The sequence below is a fragment of the Lepisma saccharinum genome, chromosome 14, assembly GCF_977018435.1.
Source record: "Lepisma saccharinum chromosome 14, izLepSacc3.1, whole genome shotgun sequence".
Classification (NCBI taxonomy): domain Eukaryota; kingdom Metazoa; phylum Arthropoda; class Insecta; order Zygentoma; family Lepismatidae; genus Lepisma; species Lepisma saccharinum.
In genome coordinates, this window is record NC_139242.1 from 7677739 (window position 1) to 7699644 (window position 21906).

General features: G+C 41.7%; 1 protein-coding gene across 1 annotated transcript; it reads right to left on the reverse strand.

Moving 5' to 3' along the window:
• Positions 1 to 2275: 2275 nt before the first annotated feature.
• On the reverse strand, positions 2276 to 2845 carry LOC145998664 (uncharacterized). Its single transcript, XM_083135130.1, has one exon. It carries the CDS (start codon positions 2843 to 2845, stop codon positions 2276 to 2278), a length of 570 nt encoding a protein of 189 aa, XP_082991256.1.
• Between the last annotated feature and the right edge of the window lie 19061 nt (positions 2846 to 21906).

Consider the following 21906-nt stretch of genomic DNA (forward strand, 5'->3'; position numbering starts at 1 on the left):
TCCGGGTGCCTGTTGGTGGCACGATGAGCTCTCCTGGGAGTCGGAGAGGTTCACCGTACACAAGTTAGGCGGGCGATGCTGCGAGGTCCTCTTTGATGGCTGCGTGAATCCCAAGGAGCACAAGGGGCAGGGCCTCTATCCAGGTGGAGCCAGGGTGGCACATGAGTGCTGCCTTGAGGTGGCGGTGAAAGCACTCGACCATGCCGTTGGCGCATGGGTGGTAGTGCAATGGCACTCGGAGCCGATGGTCCGTCCTAATTAGCGGAAGAGTTCTGATTAAAATTGCCGCCCTTGATCTGTGGTGATGCGGGCGGGGGAACCGAAACGCGAGATCCAGCATGATGTGAAGGCCGTCGCGACTTCCACCGCCGTGATGCGTTCCAAGGGATAGGCTTTGGGCCAACAGGTGAAACGGTCCATGGCTGTCAGGCAGTACTTATAGGGTCCCGCTGATGGTAGAGGCCCGATCAGATCGATGTGCACATGCTGAAACCTTGCAGACGAAGGAACGAAGTAGCCCAATGGTGCATGCACGTGTCAGGAAACTTTGGTGCGCTGGCAGTCTTGGCACGATCGGGCTCAAGCGCGACAGTCTTGCTGGACTCTGGGCCAGACGAAACGCGACGCGATTAGGTGCACGGACGCTCGAGTACCGGGATGACTGAGGCCGTGCAAGGCATCAAAAATGCGGCGGCGGTGCGCTGTGGGTACATACGGCCGGGGTTTCGTGGTGGAGGTGTCGCAGTAGAGCTTGACTTTGGTGCCAGGTATGTCCATGAGCTGGAGGTGGAGCTCGCAATAGCCGTTCAGGAGCTTGCGGAGCTCATCGTCCTCTTCTTGGGCAGAGGCGAGGGATCACAGATCGGGGGAGGGGGTGTTCCCGCGAACTGCGTCCACTCGCGATAACGCGTCCGCCACCACATTCGAGGTACCTTCAATGTAGCTGATGTCCATGGTGAACTGAGCGATGAAGGAAAGTTGGTTGAGTTGCACTGGAGGCAGTTTGTCATGCCGCTGCTGGAAGGCATAAGTGATGGGCTTGTGATCCACGTATATGGTGCAGTGTTGCGCTTCCAGGATGTGACGAAAATGTTGAACGGCTGCGTAGACTGCGAGAAGTTCGCGGTAGTACGGTGGCCACTCGGTCTGCTTGGTGGTGAGTTTCCGGGAAAAAAAGGAGAGGGGTTGCCACAAGCCATTGGCGAACTGTTGCAGGCATGCACCGACGGAGGTGGCGGAGGCATTGGTGAAAAGTCCCAGTGGGGCTTCGGGATGCAGATGGGCCAGGAGCGTGGCGTTGGCAAGGCTGGTCTTGCAGGCCTGGAAAGCTTGTTCTAGGTCCGGCGTCCATGGGATCCGCAAAGGGTGGTGACGGCAGAATGCAGAGGAGCTTGGTGTTTGGCAGAAGATGGCAGGAAACGACGGTAGAAGTTGATCATGCCGAGGAAGCGACGCACGCCGTGAGCCGTGGCTGGTCGTTTGAAGTCCTGTAGGTCTGCGATGTGGTCGGGAAGCGGTCGTGTGCCGGCGGCGGAGATTTCGTACCCAAGGAACGTGACGGAGGGGGTCCCAATCACACACTTCTGGGTGTTAATCAGGATGCCGTGGTCCGAGAGACGTCCGAAGAGGGCGCGGAGGTGCTCGCGGTGTTCCTCGTGGTTGCGTGATGAGACTAGTATATCGTCGATGAATGGAAAGCAGAAATCCAGTCCTGAGAGCACTTCGTCGATGAAACGCTGGAACGTCTGCCCGGCATTGCATAGTCCGAAGGTCATGTATGGGAACTCGAACAACCCGAATGGCGTGCTGATCGCTGTCTTTGGGATGTTGTCTGGGTTGACGGGGGGTTTGTGTGTACGCCTTGACCAAGTCGATGACCGAGAAGACGGTACATCCGTGGAGGTGGTTGCTGAAATCGTGGATATGCCTCACCGGATAACTGTCCGGAATCGTCCGGGCATTGAGAGCACGGTAGTCCCTGCACGGTCTCCAGCCCTCCGTTTTCTTGGGTACCATGTGCAGCGGCGAAGACCAGGGGCTGTCGGAGCGACATGCGGTGCCTTCGGGCAACATGGAGTCGAATTCGGCCTTGGCTATTTGTAGGCGATCTGGATCTTGATCATCAAGTCGTTTGCAGCACTGAGCATGTAGTCGGTCGGATGGCGTCGATCCGGGAGCAAACGTCTTGGGAAACAACCGACGAGGAAGCGGTGGTGGCTATAGCGGTCGGTCACATAAAGGCGGCTTCCACCAGGCTGGCAGCCGTTTGCCGCGACTAGTGGCTGCCGTTGGTGTTTGTGGTCACGGGCGCATACGTGCATGGGTCGTTGCACCTCTGAGCCTTGTCGCCGAAGTGGTGGTGATACCAGCATATTCCCTCATCTCTTCCTCTTGACGGCGATCTGCGGCTGTAGCGTCGCAGGCTGGTACGGTCACGTGATTGCGAGCGGCCGCGGAAGGCGCGAAAGTCGCTTTGCAGGAACGCGACTTGGAGAGTTAGCTCCTCGACGTGCTGGAGAAGCTGAACCGTGTCGGAGGCGGGCGCGAGTGGCGTCGCGGTCACGCAGATAGCCGGCGGGCTGGGCGAAACGGACTGTGCGGCGATGTTGCTTGTCACGGGGGTGAGCATGGGAGGGCTCACCTCCACGATGCGGTCCGCGAGCGAGGCAAGTTGGTCCAGCGGAAGTTCCGAAGACTGCACCTGCAGAATCGCTTGGACTTGCGCGGGCAGGCGTTGGAGCCACAACGTGCGCAGCAAGTCGTCACGCATGGGAGTGGTGCCTGCGAGTGACTGGAGGGGACGTAGGAACTGGGACGGTTTGCGACTGCCCATTTCTTCTTCCATGAGGATCTGCCGCAATCGTTGATTTTCAGACAGGGAAAATCTTCGCGTGAGTTCCGTCCGCAGCCGGGTGTAAGGGTCGGTCGCCGGTGGTGTACGTATAATGTCTCTCACTTCGAATGCGTAGCGACCTTCTAACTGTCCCACGACGTATGCGAACTTCGTCTCTTCCCGGGTGATGTGGGCGATGGTGAACTGGGCCTCAAATTTTGAGAATCACAATTCCATGTCCTCGGGCCAGAATGGGGGGAGCTTCACACTCACTCGATGTACGGAGTCCAGTTGCGTTGGTACTGCATGTGCTGCTGGAGTCCTCGGTTGAAGTGTCTGAGCTGCTCGTTTTCCCGCCTGAGTTGGTTGAGCTGCGTTTGAAGTTCATCTGTCATCGCGGTGCAGTCGGTGCATCCAGAACAAACAAAGGGGGATTGGGCACGTCATCTAGCGTGCACATTGTTTGATCCGGCTGGTATGGTACACAAAGGGGGGCAATCACAATTCACGGCCCCCAAAAAGAGATCACGTCGGGGTCACCAGTTTAGGGTAGAATCACCAAATGAAAGAATGTTGTCTTACCTCCTTGGTTTATTCTGGATGAACACTACAGTTACACTACAAACACTAAGTAATACCGAAGGAGACCGCTCCCTTCGTTGTCTCCACGATGCCTCTAGTCTCACTGTCCTCTTTGTGTCCCCTGTCTTTTACCCCTGCTTCCAGGGGTCAATCAACTCGGGTCTGGTGAGGCGGAAGGAGTTCCTTCTCCCCCCGTTAGGTGGCAGCAAAAGTCAGTGGCTTTCGCCACACCACAGTGGCTGTCGCTATACCAGGGGTCAATCAACTCGGGTCTGGTGAGGCAGAAGGAGTTCCTTCTCCCCCCGTTAGGTGGCAGCAAAAGTCAGTGGCTTTCGCCACACCACAGTGGCTGTCGCTACACATCCATGAAAATCTACGAGGAATCTATCCAGCATATGATGGAAGTGCCAGGACAAAAGGGGTCAGCTGTTGCGGAAAAGTGCAAACAGGTAGTGAGTGCAAATGAGGACTTGAAACAATTGAAAACAATTTGTGATATTCTAAAAGGTGAAAATGCTGTTACCAAAATGAGTCCAGCTACATTAGCTTGTTTTATGTATGCTCCAATAACGTCTGTCAAAGTAGAAAGATCATTTTCTATTATGAAAAACATTCTCTCTGACAGACGACTATCAATGAATGTTGAGAACTTAAAAAACACCTGGTAGTTATGTGCAATCTAGACGGAGAAAATTGAAATGTTCTTCCCAATGTAGATTTTAACATTTTGATAGAAATTATGGATAAAAGTAAGCGACTTCCAAATGTGCCCTTTTTTGGTTTATTTTGCCTTTTTTTCATTTTTAGTGCCTATTTTCCACATTATAAATGCCTTTTTGCCTGCCTATTTTAACGAAAATAAATGCCTGAACTTCCGGGCTCTGGTCATCATTAATATTTCATATTAAGTTTCATAGATAGGAATTGTTTTAATAGGGCCCAATAATTTACGGAGCGCCATGGTATTATGTTTAACATTTTTTCATATAGATCGTTTGGCTCCTAGGGCCGACTCCCGCCGCCCCATAGCTTTGGCTCTGAACTTGGACTATAAGAATAGCAGACATTGCGAGCGAAGAGAGCAAGAAAATTTTATGAAATGTATTTTTATTTGTATAAATTTTGAAATCAATAGGGGGAATTGACCCTCTGTGCCCCTTGCAAGTGCCCTTGACCATATGGAAGAAAAATGCAAGGAACACGTAAAAACTAATTCCATCATGGGTATCCAATTGTACTGCTATTCTTAGATTCTCCTAGTCTTGTTTTTTTTACTTCAATGTTTGCTTCCCTAGAATGAACTTCGGTCCAAGGTCACGGGGGGGGACAATGCCATCTGCACACCTGTGGTTGTGGCACTGTTTATGAGTGTCTCTTTATCAATTTCACATCATTACTCATTGTTGCGATTAGCTAGAAGTGGCAGAGAAGCAACGCTAAATAACAGAAATCAAATATCCACTCCCTCTCTCTACCACATGAATTACTATTAAGAAAAGGTAGACCTGGGAAACAAAACTTTAAGCAGTTCCAAGTACATAGCAACACATCCAAGAAAAACATCCAAACACATTAGGCACCTTTAATACAAAAATACTCAAAATGCCACAACTGATCTAGATACTGAAAATTGCGAAATCATTTACCAAAGTCTGTGAAGTGAATTTCTTCCCCCCCCCCCCCCTGCCAGATACGATATTATACGGAATCCCATATACCCTAATAAATCACAAAATCTTTGTTATGTTGCTAGAGTAACACATGATATAATTGTAAAGATTAGTGAGAATTCCAGGTAGAAATGTGATCTGTATTTTTCACAGGAGGGGGGGGGCAAAGCAGGCTCTCAGGAGGGCAGTTGCCCCCCTGCCCCCCTCTAGCTAAAGGCCTGACGGAACTGCAACGGCAGAAAATACACGTCCGACACTACGACTGCTTTGAGAACTAATAACATGTGAATGTGTTAAACCACGACAATTGGACCACAACACTCCTCCTCAAGCAGTATTATTGCCCCTCTGTGATTGGCGACAGTCGGTTGCCTTTGTTGTACATTTACAAACGATAAACATTCCACAACAATAAAAAGTACATATACTGCCACTAGACAATAACTTGCGCAGTTTCTTTTTTTTTATTTTGCTATGAACTTGTCACCCATCAAAGCATGGCAATTTTAACACAGAAAACAATATCCATCACATTAAGCAGCAAAAATGACAGCCTCCTCTATGCAATTTCTACGCGTGCTGGAGCCAAGAATTGTTCTTTTGAACAATTCCAAAATTATGAAATATGAACAATTTGTGAATTTCCTGAGCTTGGCTATGCAAGGTTTTTGATTTCAACTTTGACAGAATTGGAGGCATTATGAAATTTAACGTTCATTAACAAACACACACTTTCACATACACATGCAATACACGCACACAACGTCAAACCGGTCAAATACTTAGTATAAAATAAAAATATGGTGCTTTCAATCCAACAAAACTCACCGTCACTTTAACTGCCTTTCTCCTTCCTTGACAGAAATAGTGCTTCATTATTACAGTTGGCAACACTTGTTACTAGCTAGCCAATGAACATGCACTGCATAAAAGAAGCAACCACTTCGTCATCCTATGTTGCCACATTATCGTCCCTGTCAAACGGTGTGAACTGTGAATCAATTGTTTTCAATGATGTTTGTGCGAGTGTGTCCAGGAATGGAATGACAATATGGCAACAATGGTGAAGATTGGCGAGCAGCGTAGAACATGTGATGCTAAGAGAGAGGGAGACGAAATGAAGATTGGTATGTGTGCAACGGCAAAGATATGTGTGATGCACTCTACGTTTGCCGACTATGCATTGAGCTCTATCGATAAGATTTATTTTCTTTTTATACCAGGTGGTTATAATTAAAGTGACGGTGTTCAGAGTGGTACAGTACGGGCTGTAATGAGAGTAGCAGTCTGAAACTTTGTAGATATGCTAATGAAGCAATGTGCTCGCGAACTATGCAAAAAAAAAAAAGTTCTAATTCTCGCCACCTGGGTGCTGTAAGCAGTAAGCAGTCAAAATGTGGAATTTTCCATAACTCTGGCGTCAAAGTTGGTGACATTGCCTAACCATTGTGTGAGCTCCCTGGTTGTTGTTGGTGACGTTTGTTGCTTTTTTTCCTTTTGTGATGTGAATGTTTGCCGAACATTAAAAGTTTGAATTTTTCCGTGTAAAAAGCAATGGCTATTGCGAAGAAAGACCGTGCACTGCTAGTGAACTTGTTTTACCAGAATGGGAGCAATGGCAATGCTGCACTGTGGAAATATCGCCAACAGAAAGGTTTGAGAAGACGGCCTATGTCAATTAATGGGCTGAAGAAGATGATGAAGAAATTCGAGGAAACAGGTGTTGCACCAGGGAGAAGAAAGCGGTGCATCCCCGGGGAAGTTGCGGACAAAGTTGCTGTAGCTGTAGCTGACCGTGCAGCACATGCCTCAACTTCTGCAACCAGTGCTAGAGCTGTGGTACGTGAATTGTCACTCCCCTGGTTAACAGTTCACAAGGTTTTGCAGTGCATTTTACACTGGTATCCCTACAAAATTCAAACTGTACACCAATATTAAAACCCCAAGATATTCCACAATGCCGTGAGTTTGCCCTTTGGGTTTTGGCACGCATGGAAGTGGATGACATGTGGCTGGGGAAATATGCTGTGGACTGACAAGGTGCATTTGACTCTGGACGGTGCAGTGAATACTCAGAACTGTCGCATGTGGGGTTCCACTTGTCCACATGTTGTGCAGGAAAAACCATTGAACTCAGTTTACGTGACTGATTGGTGTGGGTTCACTAGATCCTTCATTCTTGGTCCTTTTATCTTTCAGGAGATGACACGTCGAGGGTATGTTAGTTGTACAGTGACATCTGCACGTTATAGGAACCTCCTTGTGCAACACGTGATTCCAGCTTTGCTAGAACGGAACTGTGAACACACCACCATTTTCATGCAAGATGGGGCAACACCACATGTTGCTCGCCTCGTGAAAGATTTGCTGCGAGAAACCTTCACTAATGACCGCATCATCTCTAGACAGTTTCCAGATGCATTGCCTTTCAGAAACACCCGACCTTAATCCATGTGACTTCTGGGTGTGGGGATATTTAAAAGATTGTGTCTATCAGTGACATGTCCGGTCTCTGCCTGATCTGAAGGCTAGCATACAATGACATGTCACTCAGATTTCACCAGACATGCTGCGAGCAACCGTCGACCATGCCGTGTTACGAATCCAGCATGTTGCTGAATTGGGAGGCCATATTGAACAGTTCTTGTAACCATAGTTCCTAATAAACATGCCAGAACCATTGTTCTCATGTGTTTGATCTTTCCTGCATTTGTCCTGTAACTATACCACGTTTTGACTGCTTACAGTGCCTTTTTTACCCTGGTGGTGAGAATTGGAACTTTTTTTTTTTTTGCATAATTCGCGAGCACATTGCTTCATAGGGATATCTATGAAGTTTCAGACTGCTACTCTTATTACAGCTCGTGCTGTACCACTCTCAACACCGTCACTTTAATTAAAACCACCTGGTATCACAATCATAAAAATGACTATACTTAATGTCATTTAAATGTCATTGTTGATGATAGGAGTGAATTGTTAGTAGTGAGTTTTACTGTTGTATACCGTAAGGATACTATGGAAATGCAACTCTCAGAGGATTATTAATAAGAGCAATGATATTGTCAAATTTCCTTTACTTACATGTCATAATGAAGATACTAGGAATGCAGACAACCTAATTGTGATGATGAGAGTACATAGAACCACAATGGTGCAGAAATAGAATGGAGACAGCACTTGATTATGTAAAGGTTGGTGTAGCATGTGTATTGAACACCCTGGAACATCATTCATACCAGATTTTTTTTAAAGTTATGATACATGTTTTAAAGTGAAAGTACAAAATATAAATCTAGTAGTCTGCTATATAGCAGATCATTCAGATTGCATTGGAAGGTTTCCATCACAATGCTGTTGCATAGTTTTAACTGATTGATGAATAATCTTCAGCTACAGTGCATTTCACAGTCATGACATCCATACAGTGGTGGCTAGCATACCGGGCAGTGAGAGTGCTTCTACCAGCACTTAGATCCACAGCTTTACACTGACCTTTGCACTGGATATGTCAGTGCTTCACTATCCAGATAGCTGGTTTCCAGTTTACATGTGTTATGTGCTAAGTCGTTAACAAGGGTTTTGAATTGTTTTGTTTTTGATTATGCACTACTGGTGATTTTCTGAAGTCAGACAATGTCACATTATATTTACAATTTACAACTACGAATTTTCTTGTAAGACTCTTATGTCATTACAAATTCTTGTAGAGATGTTAGAAGGACTTTTGCAGCAGAATTCTCAGATGTTCCTGATCCACCCAGAGACAGTGTTGGAAAACTTGTGAACAAATTTAGGGAAACAGTGTCTGTTCTTGATAAGAAGTGAAGAGTGAAACTGCATGTGCTTACTGAGGAGGAACTAGATGACATTGGAGCACGATTAGAACATACTCCTCAAAAATCCCTCTGGTTCCTTGTACAAGAAAGATACATTTCCGTAATGTCTGTGTGGCAAGCTACTAAGCTTTTAAACTTGAAGCCATACATTAGAAGAGTTAAAGGAATATATTAGGAGAGAAGTTGAAGCAATTTTGGAAGAGGAACTGATACGTGTTAGTGAAAATTTCCTAAAAATATGCCATAAATATGTGGATGCAGGGGACAAAATTTTCAACACCTCTTGTAACAAGGTATGTTCACATTTCATTACAGAGCTAGCAGTTCCAGTTATGTGGTTCTTGCATCCAGTTTGCCAGCAGATGCACTCTCACAACCTGGTGCACTAGCCCAGTGTTCCGCAACCTTTTTTTACTCACGGCACACCCCAGATGGCCTAGACTCAACACGGCACACCAAAATGTCTGTCCCCTGAAAATCATATGAATCTTAATATAATTACGAAATATTACGTCGTAATGTAATCAATTATTATTATTATCATTGTTGTTGTTGTCATTATTATTATTATAAAACATTAATAGACTTATGCATTTATTAAAAATTTATTAACTTTAATCCACTGTAGAAAATACACATTTCTAATACTAATTTTAAAGTAAATACCTCTACTCATACCTTCAATGTGATACTTGAGCCTGCTTAGCTGCACACAGACTGCTGATTCGTGGCGGAATCGTTGACAAAGCAAGCCTCATTTCTTCATTAATGGATTTGAGTCTCTCTCTCTCTCTCTCTCTCTTTGATGTTTTAATTGCAGTCAACGTCGAGAAGCCCAGTTCACACAAATAAGTAGTTGAAAATGGTAATAACACATTAACTGCCATCTCGGAGATAGCCGGGTATTCACTGCTTATTGACAACCAAAATGTATGCAAAGCCACTTCGAAAAATTTTAATTTCAATCTTGTTCTGTCTGCTTTCAAATCTGCCAGTTCCTCTTGTAAGCGTAAATTTTTCGGAAGATATTTCGAATCCATACTGAATGGATCACGGACCCAGTCAAAATCTTCAACGCTCTCTCCAAAATATTTTTTGAAAGTCTGCTGCAAGAATACTAAACGCTTCAATTTACTGGGAACCATAGCAGCATTACTGAGTTTTTCACCACACACAACACACTCAGGGATTGGGCACGTTTTGTCACCACACAAAAAAAAACGTAAGATAAATAGTTATCACTATATTGCCGGTGAACTACTTTCTGTTCCTTTTTTTCGGGCTCGATGGTTTCACTACTTGCACTCGAGGACGGACCACTCCGTACAAGGAACTTATCCATATCGAAAAAAGAAAATAGTAAGACTGGTGTAGCAATCCAATATTCGCACTACTGCAAACCACAGCTGTGATAGAACTGAACTGAAATACTGTAATTGATGTCTGACAATGTGTGGGTCCTTCGGCGAAGGAAAAGAGCAATAAAGTTTAAGAAGCGCCGACAAACAGGCACAAAACAGCCAGCCGTACACAAAAGATGCAGTGTTACAAACAAAGAACTCGCTTGAATAGCTCTATTGTACGAGTATGATTGGTGCGGGCCGCTAAAAGTCTTACGCGGCTTTCTTTGCGGTGAACACAAAGCTTGACGCCTGTAACCCATCAAACCGGTCCAATATTACAGGCGAGAATACATATAAGCTGAGCAAACTATAACAATATTGAGTAAATAAATTACATTTAATTTCTATGAAAATATAACAGTTATCAGCAAGAATAAACAAGCACCTTCTTACTTAAAATCGACAATTAATTTCTTACAATATTACAATAATAGGTAAAAGTTCACGTCACACCTTTCACCTTGTGACGGCACACTAGTGTGCCGTGGCACACCGGTTGCGGAACACTGCACTAGCCACTGCTGCATGAGCAACTTGACTATGAAAGGCACTGTACACGTACCTCAAAAAACTGGAAATATAAACAAAAAAATTATATCATTCCTGAAACGCTGCTTTCAATGTTAAATAGGGTGAAAAGAGAATGAGAAAATCTACTGTGGATTTGTTCAAAATATATGTTTCTATTTGTGTACATATATTTACTTAATCCTTAAATATCTTTAGTACATTGAATAGAGCTCTTTTACATGTTTAGTACATTGAATACAACAAATTACATTAATAGTGAAAATCTTGGAAACATACTTATGTAAAAAAATGAACAAAAAAAAATATTATCTTTTCTTTCATTCTCTCAGTGTTTAAATCGAAATGCAACAGACTTCAATTGTTGCATTTAATGATAAGAGCCTTTGTATCTTAAAATAGAAAGAAGAAAATTATTTAGGGATATTTCAAACTGACACTCTTAAGGATTATAAGCTCACTGGAGTAATGACCAAATTACATAAATAAATATGAATGAGATGAAAGCAGAAGGTATTCGCATTGCTAGAGAAGGGACTCTAATGAGAAAGGTTAACCAGAGGGTAAATGGCATATACCATTGTATATCCTTGACTACAGCCCTGCACATCCCCATACATTAATTAACATAACAAAACTTGTTCTATAAAAATTTGCTATACTAGGATATCATGTGTTATTAGCAAGCAAGATATTGAAAAATTCCACGTTTTATATTCTACATAATTGCCTTGAATATTTTCAAAATTATCCAAGAGCGCTATCAGGGTTATATATTGAGAAAATACGTGGGTGTTCCCAAAAGAAACTAAACTCATTTTGTGGTGGGCAGAGCTCTTGTAGTACCGTGTTTTGCCGCTAAGAGCGCATAGAGCGAACCTTCCTGAGTCCATAAGCCGAGTGCCGTCGCTGAAGCAGGTCAGGACACGTTTCGGCGAAGTTTAGAGTGACAGCTGTTTTGTGTGATCGTCGTTTTTGCAATGGCTGATTTTCGGGAACAGTGTGAGGCAGTGAAATTCTGTTTTTTGCTTGGAAAGGGTGGAACAGAAACTCTTGAAATGTTAAAAATGGCGTACAAGGACGATGCTAAGTGGAAAACTCAAGTGTTTGAGTGGCTTTCCCGTTTCAAAAATGGTGAAATGTCAATTGATGACAAACCTCATTCGGGTCGTCCTTCCATGGCCCGAACACATGACAATGTTGAAAAAATTCGTGAAATCATCAACAGAAGATCAACGACGGACCATTGAACGATCGTGAAATATGTCAAATTTTGCATTCAAGTCTGTTACTGCATCTTTCAATCCAAAGTGTGTAATTGTAATTTTTATTTTAGTATCTTCTTTCTGCCACTTCTTGCAAATTGGGATATGAGGATGAGTGATGCTTAGATGAAATATGTGAAGGGACACTCACAAAGAACATTTATGCCCAAACTGGGACACAATCCATGAAATTTTGGTGATGAGATCAAAAGTTGACTGCTTAATGCACTTGTCCACTGAGTTAGGTACAATGTGTAGGAGCAGACATTAATTGCATAATGTTGTTTAATTTAACTTCTTTTGTTTTACATTCCTTCCCTATTTCTGTACACTGATTAATTGTAATGATATAGATGTATGATGAATCAACAAATAGATATACGAACTGCTATGAAGAACTGAGATTGAAACCAGAACATGATATAACCACTGTATGATGAATGTTAGTGGGAATGCTATCCATACATCAAAATTTATGTGAAACAGACAAACATAAATAAATGCTCTCCTCATCTTTACTTTCATGTAGAATGTAATGAGGGGAATATCTACTCAAGAATTACATATATTGACACGGTCGTGCCAGGTTCAACTATAGGATATTAATAACCATAAGAATAGATTTATCTCAATACAAATTGAGAATGAGTAACATGAGACTGTATATCGGTATACGCGTGATACCTCCCAGGGCAAGGGAAAACATTAAGATTTGCAGCAAATAGACAGAAAAACACAGAACTTACGTTTTAACATATGAATTCAGAATCTATTGATCTTGATTATGCAATTTAAAAAAAAAAAACCAAAGTTGTACATCATAACGAACTCACAAATAAAAATCACAGTAACAGTACAATCTTTCTGTCATGCACTTCCATTACTCTCGTAACTTCCATCCAAGATTCATAACTATCAGGCGGGATGATGTACTTCAGCAGACTGTTCATATGTCCGGGAAGGACATGTCAATCGCCCCCTCCATTGAGAAACAAAATCGACGACGACTCGTGGAAGCACTCACAGTCTAGGAGATTTTGGATTCAACCTTCTAAAAGTATATTCCTCATGTCTGGAGAACAATTAAAAATCTTCAGATTGTCGAAATTCACCTTGCACACTTCCTTGCGAGTTTTTGTGTCCAATAACACTGCCGTGTTGAATTTCACTTGGGTAGCTATGAACGGTCCTGTCCACAAATAAAACAACTTGGAAATGGTTCGGTTAACAGCTGAACTTGGACGATGACTTCTTAGCAGCACCAGGTCATCCTCCTTCAACTGCAAACCATGGCACTTCTGCTTCAGTTTCCGCCTCTGCACAGCATATCGTTCCCTTAACTGCACTTGAACAACCTTACTCTGCCAGTTTTTCTCACCATCTTCGGATTCGGGCTGGAAATTTAGTACAATCTTGGATAGAACTGCACGTACAAAACAATAGTAATTGTTATTAATCAATGAGGCAATGTTGAAGAACATTTTGAACAATATCAGGTAGACACACTGGCAATACACGTGAAGAAAACGTAAGAATTTCTGCAAATCAACTGGATAAAGTCTTTGACTCACTGGAACGTCACTGGACAGATAAATGTCACAAACTAAGCCCTTTTCCGTGCCATGCCTCTCTGAAAACACCTTACTATGTGCAATAAATATCTCAAATAATTCGGCTTCTTGTTCCTTAGCCAATAATTCACTGGAGTCAATATTCTCCCTTATATCCTCTAGCGGTGTAGCCCATTTATCGTAGCTAGCTTCAATCCTCCGGACGCTCATTTGCTTATCAACGGAATCATCATCATCTAGCTTTGGCTCAATTGGCTCTCCATCCACCATTAGATACAACTTTTTATGCTTGAGATTGATCTCTGCTTCATATTTCTGCAGGAACGAATAACCCAATAATAAGTCTGAAGACAAATCCTTCACAACAAAAATTTCTAAAGGTATGGTGCTCTCAGCAATTTCCAGCACGATTCTGCGCTTTCCCACAACTCGAGTTCGACTTTTTCCAGCGAAATCAATAAGTCGCACCTCTGGAGTAGCTTGTAACATGGTCCCTGGCAAATTTTGCTTTATTTTCTTCCAAATCTCTAGACTCAGAACAGATTTTTCAGCTGCAGTGTCCACTATACAAGTTATATCAACATTTGCTACACGTGCCTTGAACTCAGGCGCTCTTCCAAAGTTTTTAGACTGACTAGTTTGACACAATTTATAAAGAAACTCTCTCTCTTCATGATTGATAACAAACACCAGCTTCGGATCATTATTTACAAACTGGGAAATATTTTCTGCAGGCCCCAGTTCTATCCGAGACCGCCCGACATCAGAAGGGGACGTTTCTATGCCAGGCGTGGGGTAAAATCCCGCACCTGGTCGAGATTTGCTCCATTCTCCCAGCAAAAATTTCTGGTCAGCTCGACGCTCTGTTGCTGCTCGTTACTAGGGTACGACACTGCAGCATCTGTTTGTAAACCACTGTTCGCCGCTTGCAATCGTGGAGAGCTACGACCTTCCCTCAAAGGTTCACTGTGCTCCGGTGAAGATAAACGGTTCTCATTTCGTGGTCTCTCACAAGGTTCGTATCTGGAAGCAGCATACTCATGTCTCTGCCTATTTTGGCTTTGTTGACGATAACGATTGCCGTTTCTATATGGACCTGCAGAGCGATTTTCACGGTAATTATTCTGCCTCTGGACCATACGAACCCTCGGGTTTCTGTTCGCCGAGTTGCCTGGAATATCTCTGTTGTTCTGGTGAGTAGGATTCTCCTTCCTCCACGCAGTTCGCCAAGCATCCTGCTCTTCCGCTTGCTCGTATCTCTTAACAAAATCTGCAAGCAAATCAACAGTTACGGGTGCGTGGGCCATACACAATTGCTTCACTCTATAAGGCAATTGGCCGATTATGAGGTTTACCACCTCATGCTCTGTGTAGTGGCTACTCAGGTTTCTGTAAGCAGAGTATACAGACCAAACATATTCTTCCAAACTATTGTCATTGTTTTTGTTGTACCGTTTGGCTCTAACAGATGTCAACTCCCTTTCTTTTGCCTCTGAAGACGCAAAACGCCTCTTAAACGCCCTACGGAAATCTGAATATGTGTGGAAATCATTCTTATGAGAGTAGAACCAATGATAAGCCATGCTTATCATTGCAATGATTAGCAAACGAGGAATAATCTCCAGCCTGTATCTATGCGGGATCTGAAGGATCTCAAGGTTGGTATCTAATTCTTTTAGATAAATCTCAGCCGAAGTGGCTATAATATTTCCGTCGAATTTCCGCATGGAATTCAGGTCAGCCATCCGGGGAGTCATCCCACCACGTGTAGCATTGGTTCGAGATTTTCTTTCTTTTCTCTTTTCCGATAAAGTCGACTCGCTGCTTGAAGAACTGGAAACGATCTCTCTGTGGCGTCTTTTCTTTACATATGTACGGTTTCGTTGCCCCGAAGAGAACTCAGAACGACTAGGAGACAGCAAACTTTGAAAAGGCGCGCCCAGCTGGTCCATCCGCGGTAACTCTGGTTCACCGGAGAGTGGCAACTTGCTTAAAGTGGTTGAAATTTGGGCCACTTCGTCACAAAGATTACGCATGTCTAAAGAAAGCTTCCCTTGTTTGGATTCCATATCATTTTTCCACTCTTTAGCATTCTCTCTAGGACCCTCCGTGCTGCTTTTAAGGTTTTCTGCCACCGTCTCTACAACTCGCAAATTCAAGTTCTCTCTCAGCTGATATGCCATACTGGTCACCTGGTTGTCCAACTCTCTGGACATTTCTTCCCTGAAACCGCTCTGTGTTTCAGTGATTTCCTTTCGGAAGTCCTCCTTGGTCTGCTCAGCTTCTTCCCTCAACAGAACAACTGTTTCATGGAGTTTAGATTCCAGCTGCTGAGAATTTGACTGACACGCTTGACGTAAGCTCATCATCTCAATTTCAAGGCTTTCGTTCAATTTCTGCTGTCCCACAGACATTTGCAGAGTCAGTTGTTCGATCCTCCGTCCCATCTCTGAATTGGACGCAGCGAGTTGTGAACAACTATGGGACAGTTTCTCCTCCATCCTTGCTTCTAGCCGGCACTCAAGAGTTCTACTACTTTCTTCTAGTTTTAGTTGTAAACTGTGCTCCAATATATTCATATTTTCCTGGAGTTTATCCTCTAACCTCCTAGAGTTCTCGTGTAACTTAGCCTCCCAGCTATCAGAATGTTCCCGCATTCTAGATTCTAGATTATTAGAATTTTCGGTAATCCTTTCCTGGATTCTAAGTTCTAGATTACTAGAATTTTCGTCCATTTTTTTCTCGATTCTAGTTTCCAGGTTGCTGGAATTTGCCTCCAGCATTCGCTGCAATGACGCAAGCAAATCAGCAGTAACAGGAACAACAGGAACGGCAAGTTTTTCTTTGCATGTGAGACATGCTAATTCACCAGGAGAATTACTTTCCTTTGGTGACTTTAACTTTGCACAATTCAAATGAAAAGTATTGTGACACTCAGTGCAAACAAACGTATCATCAAGCCTTGATGTAGTCTCACAGCAAAACACATGAACTGTGCTTTCATCAACACATGAAGCTTTGGTTCCACTTCTTAATATTTTCTTTTCCATTGTTGCGCATCAAAAGTTCTGAGTCAACTGCAAATCTAAAACACGTTACCAAAGATTAACGTAGCTAATGCACAATGTGTTCGTGGCCCCACGTTCTGTCCGCCAAATTATTGACACGGTCGTGCCAGGTTCAACTATAGGATATTAATAACCATAAGAATAGATTTATCTCAATACAAATTGAGAATGAGTAACATGAGACTGTATATCGGTATACGCGTGATACCTCCCAGGGCACGGGAAAACATTAAGATTTGCAGCAAATAGACAGAAAAACACAGAACTTACGTTTTAACATATGAATTCAGAATCTATTGATCTTGATTATGCAATTTAAAAAAAAAAAACCAAAGTTGTACATCATAACGAACTCACAAATAAAAATCACAGTAACAGTACAATCTTTCTGTCATGCACTTCCATTACTCTCGTAACTTCCATCCAAGATTCATAACTATCAGGCGGGATGATGTACTTCAGCAGACTGTTCATATGTCCGGGAAGGACATGTCAATATCCACAAAAGTTTTGTATTTTAATTTTCATATGAATCAGTAAATTAACAGTGTTTTAATTAAATAAGAGTGTATACTGTATATATACCATCGTTAAGAGTACAAATACAAATGTTTTTGAAATAAGAATGCAACTTGAAAACAAAGTAATATTTTGAAGTGTTATATCATCATTGGAAGTGTGGTTGGGTTGCATTGTCCTTGATCCTCCTGGTTCCCAGATTGGCATTCTATTTCACCCGTATTTCTTATTAACAACCAAGATTGCAAAATTTCAACTTACTCCAAGTTCAACGAGCCATGAAAAACTTCAAGTCAACTGCAAGATTTTGCATGTTTCACTTTTGGCAGCCAGAAGTAATATCATATCTTGTGGTAGTTGATTGATGCTAAGTTCTGCAGCAGTAGTGGACAAATACGTATGGGTTAGTACTAAGAAACATTCAAATTAGTACATTTTTATTCTCTATTTTGATCTGTATATTATATAAAATGTAAAATAATTCTATTTTTTAAAAAATATTTTCCAATCCATAAACATTTGGTGTAGTGATGCACCGCTAAAAAGTGCACAAAATTTATTGAGACTAAATCTCCTGTAATATGTCATAAATTCAATGCCGAATATTGGAAATCTTCCTTAAAATCATGGCCTAAATTTCGTCACTTTAGTTTGTTGGGACAAAATGTCCTACATAAGCCATGTCAAGCAATAATGGGTCTGCCACTTTAACAAATATTCTGTTCTGAAGATAGTTTTTAATATATGTTTTCCATAGATTTAGAAACATGTAGTTTGATAAAACCTATTTCAAGTACATTTTATGCATTAAATTAACCATTAACTACCTTTAAGGTACAAAATACACCATGTGCATGCATACTGAATGTTCTTTCTTTCTCTTTCTTCTAAGATGATCTGTAATTTTCTGTTGACTTTTCTAAGTTTTGCAATGTTACATATTTAATAACAGTCACATGCTTGGAGGGACACACATGTTTAAATTCGTAACAACCAAAGCACAACTGTCAACCAAGCATGCAAGAGACTTTACCTTTGTAATTTTATGTGGTAAAGATGTGCAACAGGGCAACACAGTTAAGCTTAGAATAAAGACAAGGAAATAACATTCAGCTACACAAAAGGCCTCATGTGCAGTATAGTATAGTTCACAATGGTGCAATTTTACAGTGAATATTGATGGGTCGCACTCATGCTGCATGTTCCTAATTGATTGTTAGTTGCCTAATAAAGTTCTGAAGGTTTCAGAGATCAATAAATTAAAACTGAAAGTAAAATATATTTTATAAATGTATTCTTCATGATCAATAAATTAGTAATTTCTGCTTCATATTACACTTCTGCATCATTGCTCTAGATTATCTATTGACCTTGGAGGAAGTGGGAGAAAAACAGTGCACCAGATCTTGAATTAACTAAACAGTTACCATCCATCCACAGAGGCAAGATGGAAATAAGAACATATTGAGGTAAGTAATTTTTTACTCTTTGTTTCCTAATTTACTTTTTCCTTTTCTTTTGTGCTTTCTCCTCTCTTCCTCCCTTCTCCTTCATGGATTTATTTCCTCCTATTCCTCTCTTTCTCAACTCAGATATTTCAATTTCCCCCTACCATTGGCGCATGTGTTTTTGCAAATCTCCTCCCATTCTTGTTGGAGAGCTCACTACAACTGAAATAGATAAAAATTAACCATCTTCAAAACCTTCCCTCTCTTCCCTTACCATCACCACCTCACCAGTCAAGTACATTAAGTGGTAGATTTAAGATTCTCATCAAAGTTCTCAAGTTTAAGTCAGAGCCTGTGTTTGGCTGTTCTTTATGAACACTAATTCTCATCATCGCCAAAACTGGCAAAATTCTGAGTAACAAAAATACTAAACAGACTACATGCATTCCTCCTATCTCTCTCTCCCTTGTGCTTGGTAGACACAGTTCTTCCTATCTTCTTCACATCATCTTGAAGCTATCCTTGGATGATTAAGTTTTCATGCATCAAATTCGTCCTTTTTGTGTATTGTCTTCCCCATATATCACTCACTTCCCCTTGGACAAATCAGTTCCTTCTTCTATGTGCATTTAATTCCTCCCATGTCTCTCTCTTCTTCTTGCATGATGCAGTTCTTCTTATATCTTACTTTTCCAACATGATTATATTTCTCCTATATCCTTTCTGTTTCCTTTGGATGATACAGTTGTTTCTATCTCCCACTCTTCCCTCGTGGTTTTCTTCCTCCTCTCATCTTCAATACTCCTTGTAGAACTCAGTTTTACCTACATGTATCCCTTATCATTGGTGATTACTTTCATCTCCCTTCTCCTTGCAAGCCTCAGTTCCTCGTTTTCAGTGATATTTCCCTTCCTTCATTCTCCTTGAAGGACTCACATCCTATAACCTTCTATTGCCTTTGGTGGATTTACTTCCTGCTTCTTTTGCCTCAGGGGACTCAGTTCTTCCTGCATTCCTTCTTTGCTGTGATGAATTCTCTCTCATCTACCTCCTTGCATTTTCCTAGAAGGGCTTAGTTCATTCCATATCCCCTCTTCCATTTGGTGGATTCCATTCATCTCTCACCCTTCATTCTCCAAGAAGGACTCAGTTATTCATATATCCATCCCATATCTATTGTTGATTTGTTTCATGCAATCTCTCTCTAGCCCTTATCCTCAGGGGCCACAGTTCTTCCACATTATTTTCCTCTTTCCTCTTGTAGGTTTCCTTTTTCCTCTCACATTCTATTTTCCTCAGAGGACTCACATCCTCTTATAACCTTGGTGGATTTACTTCATTCCATCTCTCCCTTTCTCTTGCAGGGCTCACATCTTCGCAATCCCCTCTTCTTTTTGGTGTATTTCTTTTCTCATCTCACTTTCCATTCTCTAACTAGTTTTTCCTATCTCCATTCTTCTGCTTCACATATTCCATTCACACTTTCCTTTCTCCATTGAAACTCAGTTCTTCCTATCGCCATTTTTTAACCTTGTGGGTTCCTTTCGTCTTTTCTCCTTCCATTATCCTTGGACGACTCATTCCTTCCTCTCTCTCCTCATCCCCTTTGTAGATTTCCTTCCTCCTAATCTCTTCCAGACTCCTTGGAGAATTCAGTACTTCCCATATCCTTCCTTTCTCCTTGGTTGATTTTCTGCCTCTTAATTATTTCTCCATTAATCTTGGAGGGGTCTAGGACATTTTTGTGCTGGACATCTTGGTGGGGTCATTTTAGTGACAGAACTTTTTTGTTCTAGGTAGTATTGGTGCCATACATTTTGAAGCATAGCCATTTTAGTACTTATCATTTGTTTCTTTTCTCTTTTCCACAGCCCTTCACCTCTAACTCTGGCACGTAATGTAAATTATAAAGTTGTAAAATTTGTGAAGAAACATACTTGTGCATTATAAACTTGTGGATCAATGAAATGAAGAACATTGTCAGCAAAACACTACAAAGCAGTAAAAAAAATGAATTTGGCTGAAATTGAGGTGATATGTGTATTCAACACATATTGAAACTATTAGAAGAAAACTCTACTAGCATAAGAATGTTTCATCTTAATATGATGATAATAATTTGGAAAGCTAATTGGTATTTTATTCTTACATTCCTTCTGGTTCCTCTCGTACCTCATGAGAAAAATCACCAAAAATCGAAGTTAAGAAACATAAATTTTGGAAAATATTCGCCATTTTGGAAATTTTGAAAAACAAAATTTAAGCAATAGCTGTGAGCAATAAAATTATGATTTTTGCACTATTTTAATTTAAGTACATTCAAGAAACTAAATTCTAAAATAGAAAGCCCAAATGACTGAAATTTTAACACAAATACTTGAAAACACTAAGTTGCTGACCAAGGCAGTTTATTAACAGGTATCGTTTCATCATGAATTTGAATTGAGGACTCAAGATAAACAAGGAATGGAATAGTGTGTTAGAAAAAGTTGAAATGATGAAGAAAAGGAATGAGGGAAAAAGAAGAATGAAGAAGGAAGAAAGAAGAGAAAAGAAGAAGACCAGAGGAGGAGGTATTCATCCATATCCAAAAAGACAGGAGGGATGGGTGAGTGGTAAACAGGTGGTTCCAGACTCTTGCTAATCTTGACTTGTCAATCACCTGTCAGTGTACATTGTACACCCATTAGTCAACTGTCAAGAGGTGAAATGTTTAATTCCTTTGGATAAATCTTCCTAGATAAGGACTGTCAACTTGAATTGTTGTTGTGTGGCTACTATGTGTATGTAATCTTTCTGTGTGTAGTATATTTCATCATTTTACTTTAGTTCTTAGTCTGAGGAAGACCCTGATACAGGGTTGAAATGCTACCTGTTAAGTGTTTTTTTTTTATCTTAATAAACTGCCTTGCTCAGCAACTTAGTGTTTTTAATATAAAAACAAGGCTTAATTATATTACAAATACATGCTACTATCAAGTGTTTTATTAGCCTATTGTTGGAACAGCAATCAGGGGTTAGAGCTGAAAGGGTGTGCAAAAGAGAAAAGTGCTAGAAAATGTTCTAGGAATAAAGATATATGGCACTAATATCATCTGGCTCCAAAACGCCATGGCACTGACTTATATGGCACCAAGATGTCTGGCAGCAAAATGTCCAACCCCTTTCTTGGATGACTCA